General features: G+C 34.7%; 1 protein-coding gene across 1 annotated transcript; it reads left to right on the forward strand.

Annotated features, from left to right (window-relative positions):
- The first annotated feature begins 270 nt into the window (after positions 1–270).
- Positions 271–6370, forward strand: LOC145556329 (uncharacterized). The gene is made up of 13 exons (XM_081617983.1): positions 271–351; positions 540–666; positions 768–829; positions 1672–1722; positions 1826–1852; positions 2060–2164; positions 2323–2430; positions 3270–3341; positions 3461–3511; positions 3953–4015; positions 4101–4225; positions 4953–5145; positions 5499–6370. Exons 2-13 carry the CDS (start codon positions 567–569, stop codon positions 6231–6233), a joined length of 1692 nt encoding a protein of 563 aa, XP_081474109.1. The 5' UTR covers positions 271–351; positions 540–566; the 3' UTR covers positions 6234–6370.
- Positions 6371–6926: the final 556 nt, after the last annotated feature.

Genomic DNA, 6926 nt, shown 5'->3' on the forward strand with positions numbered 1-6926 from the left:
ACCTTGACAATGCAATGTAGCTTACTCCTTCCGTGTTTTTTTTTTTAAGTGTTACAGTTTGACTTCTTTTTTTACTATTCCATAATATATTGTTGGATTCGTTGTAATATATACTTTCATAATATCAAATTCCCTATACTTTTACTAACATATAATTAGATAAATTAATAGTCAAAGTTGTGTCTCGCTATGCATGTTTGGTCAAACTGTAACACTTAAAAAAACACGCGAGTAGGTTGGACAACAAATCGTTAAAACCCTCACCAAGGGGTCTAAAGTTAAACTGACACTTAAACTTTGGGCTGCCTTCAATTTCTTCTTCTTTTTTCAACAGTTCATCATTTGCGGCAGGTACTACATCTTACTTCTCTGCTTCTTCCTTTTCTACAATTTTTCAATTTCTTGATCAATTGATTCTATAATTCGAACTAGCAATATAATTTTATGCTCCTCAAAAAAAATATAATTTTATCTAAAACCCATTATCAATTTTCATTCAAAAATCATGTTTCCAATTCTTAATGTGGAAAAAATTACAGGAACAATCATAATAGTTCGCAATAACAATGGCATCTAATTCTTCTGAATCTGGTGAGCAGCAAGCAGCTACAACAAAGATTCAAATATACCCAGCTGCTAATTCTGGAATTTCTTCCTTCTGGAAAGGTCTCCTCTCTTTCTATCCAGAATTAAAGGGAAAAAACCCCCCTTTTTTTTTTAAATTTTAATTTCTGGTTATTTATAAGAATTTGATATTTTTATTGCAGATAAATATGAAAAGGATGCTAAAAAGTACTGGGATATTTTTTATAAGCGTCACCAAGACAAGGTAAGTTATTTCAATTCTTTTCTTCCAGAATTTTTTTTTTTATTATTAATGTGTTATTAGATGTGCGCTTCATTTACAATTGAAATGAAAAACTTACCATTCATTGTTTCTTTGTTTGAGAATTGATTTTAATTAGATTGTTTCTATGCCTTGTAATGAGAGTTTGTTGATTTACAGAATAATACGAGGTATATAAGCTTGAAACATGTGTAAATGCATTTCTGTAGGGAATCTATGGTACAATTTTTACTTAATATGTAGGATTGTAACTAGTGTTACCACTTTGGAACCAAACATTTTATTATCTAGTAGCTATTGCCTCAAGTTGTAGTATTGACGACATCGATCGCTGACTTTGGCTAGCTCAGTATTTTGTGTTTTGAGTGCTGAGGACTTTCAAGGTTTGATCCTCACTTTCATCCTCGTTGTTAAGGACTCTTACCCGTTTAAATACCTGCCTTGTATAAGAAAACCCTGGAAGAACTTAGAATTGGGATCCCTGACTTAATTTCTGAATATGTGGCTCTAGACTTTCTATTGAAGAGCCCCTATTTCCAACTGCATTGCCCCATATATTGACCTGCAATTGCAATTCTGACCTGATATGACATATTCTTTGAGTGAATCCCATGAAACACCGAGAGTTCATCTTTATGAGGTCCTTCCAATTTCGTTGATTTGTGCTACACATTGAGCATAGGGTGGACATGTGCGTGCCCATTGCAAAATGTTCATTTAGTATGAGAAACTTAATAGATATGCCATGATATAAAATATTTTCAATAACTTTTGAATCCCTAGTGCTGTAATTGGTAACTAATAATTTGTCTGTTATGCATCAGTTCTTCAAGGATCGACATTACTTGGACAAAGAATGGGGTCGCCACTTTACTGTAAGATCTAGGTTTCATTGAGCATTACTCCTTTACATAATGACGTAGTATTTCCTATTAATGTATTCATAATGTTCTAAAAATATTTGTATGTATATTTCAGGGTCCTGGAGGAAAAGTTCTTCTAGAGGTCTGCTGTCCACTCATCATCTGATTTGTCTGCCGAATTCTTTTAGTGGAGCTACGTTGTCTTATGTTCTGTACTAGTTTTCTATGATCGCAAAAAATTCTCATGGGGCTTGTAGTGATTTTTGTGTGTGATTGTACCAGTTTAGGTGCTTAGTAATGAGCTTTTTGTTGAACATATCTAACTGCCTATCTATGGATTAACAAACAGGTTGGATGTGGGGCTGGGAATACCATTTTCCCTCTTCGTGCTACATACCCAGACGTCTTTGTACATGCATGTGACTTTTCTCAGCGAGCTATAAGTTTAGTGAAGGTTTGTAACACCCCCCTCCCCCTTCTTTCCCTGCCCCAAGCAATTTATGAATTTACGCATGACATATTTATTCTTCAAGTGATTATATTTTTTTATTGGCTTTTTAACTGAACAATTGATTTTCTCTGATGGGACTCTTTTTCTTTCTGCATTTGCAGTCGCACAGAGAATACTCAGAGACCTCCGTTAATGCATTTGTTTGCGATCTGACAAATGATGACCTGAGCAAACAAATACCTTCCTCGTCTGTGGACATTGTGACTATGGTATACATATAATCATTTTGGGTTCTCTTGTTGCCTCTTTGGCACTATAGTGTTCATAGTCATTTACAACTATATACATTTGAAAAACTGCATATTGTATAGTATCACAGTGTAACATTTAAACCTTTATCATTAGTCCTGAGAGAATACTTTCCTAACTTATGTGTACCTTTCCTTAAAAAAAATTAATAAATAAAAAACAAACCTCTATCAAATTGAGCTATGTCACTATAGAATTATGAGAATATTTTTGAAACAACTTTTCTGTCAAACTTGAAGCAACTAATTGATATTCGCAGGCTGCTTGCTTTTAAACTGTAATTGACCCGGTACAAAGACCAATACTAGGAGACAAAATTAATTAAGGAAGAAGCACTAGGGAATGTGGCAACATAGAACTAAATTCTGATACTCTTGAGCAGTAGATGACAAACATTATATTATTAGGTTATTTTTGTAGTTTCTCTTGATTATAAAAGGGTAGTAGCATAATATACAAGGGTATGAGATTTGTATTGAGGAAATGAGAGAGAATGGCAACCTCAAGTTACTAAAGGAGTGATAACCTAAAGTTATCAAAGAGACTAATAGCCTAAAGCTATTAATCTATAACTTTTGTTTCCAAATATCTGCCATTATCAATCAAAGACTCAAGCTTTTATCTTTAAATTTCTTGTTCAATAAATCTTATAATCTGAAAATCCTAGTCTATAACATAAACCTATATTAAAGCCCTGAACATGTTACAAATGTCCTCTATCATCATTGGGCAAGTTCTGGGACTAATTATGTGTTAAGAATCTTTGATGTTCTATTCAACTAGCTGACCCTTTAAACAGATATTTGTCTTGTCTGCAGTGTCGCCTGAGAAAATGTCACTAGCATTACAAAATATCAGAAAAATTCTCAAGGTAAATTTTTAGAAGTTTAATTTTATAGAAGTTTATTGCTTAATATATTTCAACTTCTACGCAGTTGGGACATATTTTTCTACAATCTGAACCATTCTCTTTTTTCTTTTCTTTTCCAGCCAAATGGCCTTGTACTTTTCCGTGATTATGCCACTGGTGATCTAGCTCAGGTATTGCTCTATCGTTTTTGGTTTCAGCTGTTTGCAATTGTGGATATCTCATATTTACTTCTTGATAGTTGAGAGCATTCTGAATTTGTGCTAGTTTATATTTGTATCCTGCTTAGATATTCTGGAATATCATCATTCTTTTGGTGTACCTGAATTGTGGAATTTGCTATACTTAGATAATTACCTCAACAGCTGCATGCCCCCAACCATTCCACCCTCTCTCAAAAGGGAGAGATAATTACCTCAACAGTTTCTTACTTACTTTAATTGAGGTTATCTCTTCCCACCTCCTGCTCACCCTTCCCCTTGAAAATGAATAAATAATTGTAAAGAAAGTTATGCTAAGGTTGGGTGGAAAAATGCCAAGAAATTATATTTTGTGTTAACTTTTAAAGTTTTACTGTGCTTATTGTATGATGGAGTTATCTTAAATTGTGGCAGGAGAGATTTACATGCAAAGATAAAAAAATCAGTGAGAATTTCTATGTCAGAGGTGATGGTACAGTAAGTTTTATTTATGTATATTGTTTGTGTTAACAATCAACAATCTTATTTGTGCAATGACTTATATGTTAAATTTTCAATCCAGCGAGCCTTCTACTTTTCTGAGGAATACCTGACACATTTGTTTGAAGAAAATGGATTTGTAACTGAAGAAATTGGGTTGTGTTGCAAACAAGTAGAGAATCGATCTCGTGAATTGGTTATGAACCGGTATGTATAGAGTTTGCAGTTCTTTTCCTTGATTCTAAGCTGCAGAGGTCTGCTGTGGAAGTGTTTATTATCAAAAAATGAGACTGCAGCTATAGTGTATACACACCTAATTTTTTAAGACTTGTTTAGCCTGTGCTCTTTACTCTAACTCTGCATCTGTCAATTTTCTGTTGAGAAGTTCCTACTCTAGTGCACTGCAATATGTGAATCAAAAGACAATGTTTGCGTCATGTCTTGAACAATTAATTGTCTGTAGGCATTCATTCCATGGACTTGACATTGTGTCTAGGCTTTCTTGAGACAACCTTATTTGGTGTATCCAGAGTCCAGACAATTGCATGTTAAATTGTTAATGTATATATATGTGCGTAAAACTAGGCTGTATATACTCTACATTCTTGATATCATGAGAACTTTCTAATATGATATATCCATCGCTTTACTTTTTTTTCCAAGATTTAAAGTGCGCCCTGGAGTACTTTGTTAAACTTTCAATTTCATGAATGAAAATGATGGATGAATATAATATTCCATCACTTCAATTTTTTGTGCCTCTAGGTGATCTAGTTTCGTGTGGGTGTTGAAAAATGCATCACTAAAGCCAAAAGCATTGTATTATTTTGCTTGTAGTGATATAATTCAGGTGTTTCTTTATAATGCAACATAACTATAGTTGCCAAGTTGAAAACCTTTCATCTGATCCCTGTTCGTTTATGTGTAATTGTAGACGTTGGATACAAGGTGTATTCTGTGTCCCGTCAATGGAGAATGATTTGAACCTAAGTAAGAGCACCCTTGATGGAGGAAGTACTGAAATTGAAGTGAAGGAAGCTGCTGCTGAGGTGCCTCTTACTGTAGAATTTGACATGTCAGAAGGCTTGGCTGCACAAATGTTTGGTGTTTCACCTTCTAATGATGAGGTAAACCAAGATTTTAGAACTCTGATTCTGGTTTGTGATGACTTTTGTGTGATAGTCTCTGTAAAAAGTTAACCTTAACAAAACTTATTCTTATTATGTTTATTCAGTATGCTACTTATTATAACATCTCAAGTGAACTGGGGTTGAGTAGTTTAGTCAAGACTGTCAACTATCGGGAATTTTACATTTCTTGATAGAGGATAGGGAAGAAAATAAGAGTGGGAAAAATATTCATGTTTGCAGACATTGTTTTGTTTTGTTTCGTGTTCTCTCAGACAGTGTCTAAAATCAGAATCAAAGCTTTTTATGTGCCTGTTTAACCTCATGTTAATGTAGCCACATTCTTAATCCAGGTTATCGATATCAGTTTTGGAGACTTGAATTTCAAGATTAAGGTTCTCTCCAAAGAGAATCAGCACACTTGTAGATCTACTGGCTTGATGTTGTGGGAATCTGCTCGTTTGATGGCTTCTATCCTTGTTGAAAATCCATCAATTACAGCAGGCAGACGAGTTTTGGAACTAGGTTGTGGTTGTTCAGGCATATGCTCAATGATAGCTGCTCAGTCAGCACATCTTGTAGTAGCCACAGATGCAGATGCTAGTACACTTGACTTGTTGGCACAAAATGTCTCTGAAAATCTCAAATCAACACAGCTTGGCAAATTATTGGTTAGAACGCTGCACTGGGGTAATCAAGAACACATCGATGCGATCAAAAAAGAGAATGATAGAGGCTTTGACGTCATCATAGGTACAGACGTGACATACATTTCTGAAGCTATATTACCCTTGTTTTCCACCACTGCAAAGCTTCTATCAGTTGATAGCACCTCTGGAGTGCTGTCAGAACCAGCCTTAATTCTCTGCCATGTCTTACGAAGAGTGGATGAGCCATCTATACTTTCAGCAGCATCTCAGTTTGGATTTAGGCTGGTAGATAGGTGGCCCAGTAGCAGTCCAAGCCGTGCTCAGAGCATCATGAGTTCCTGGTTCTCTAAGATCGATTCTAAGGACAAAATCCCAAGTACTGCATTAAGCATCCTCTATTTCCAAAGAGTAAAGTCGGATTCAGGCTGTCAAAACTAAGTGCATCAACTATATGGGAATCAAAGCTACTTTCTGAACTAAGCCATTCATTTAGCTCACAAATTTTGGATTTTTGTAACATTAGTTATTATTTATGAACCTTATTTAGTCATTTACAGAAGATTTGGATAAACTTATATTGATCTGCAGTGAGATTCTTTCACAAATCCTACTCAAAATGTTAAACTCTGAATTATCAGCAGGTTTTGCAAGCCTCTGTTTAACGAATATACTCAATAGTCTACAATCTGTCAATCATCCATCATGACTCAAACTACGAACTCAAACCCACCACGTATCCAAGCCTATCGCGGTGTTGGGCTTACCTAGTTACCCTTTCTAACATCAACTGTAAGATTATTTGTATGTTTGATTTCATGGTTCGTTATTCGCAACTCGGTTTGCCTCTGTACAATCCGCAACCCAACCATTGCATCTATAGCAACTTAGCAAGCAGTTAATATAGGGAATTCTTCATTATCAAATAAGAAATGTATAAGTTATATTAGCGTATACATAATAAAAATTAGGCTTGATATTGATGATGATAATTTGAAAAGTGATAACAATGTAATAGAAACTACTTTTTCTTAATCATAAACAAGTTTATAGACTTCAAAATTTACACAAGTTAATGGGAAATTGGGAAGTAACCTACTACTAGTATACACAAGTCCAAAAATCAATCACTAT

This window comes from Chenopodium album, chromosome 8 (assembly GCF_948465745.1).
Source record: "Chenopodium album chromosome 8, dcCheAlbu1.1, whole genome shotgun sequence".
Classification (NCBI taxonomy): Eukaryota; Viridiplantae; Streptophyta; class Magnoliopsida; order Caryophyllales; family Amaranthaceae; genus Chenopodium; species Chenopodium album.

Bases quoted from the DNA above. Each gene is read 5' to 3' on its own strand.
- LOC145556329 (XM_081617983.1), top strand. From the start codon at position 567: ATGGCATCTAATTCTTCTGAATCTGGTGAGCAGCAAGCAGCTACAACA. The intron at 1,723-1,825 runs GTAAGATCTAGG...TGTATATTTCAG, and splicing joins AATGGGGTCGCCACTTTACT to GGTCCTGGAGGAAAAGTTCT. The intron at 4,226-4,952 runs GTATGTATAGAG...GTGTAATTGTAG, and splicing joins CGTGAATTGGTTATGAACCG to ACGTTGGATACAAGGTGTAT.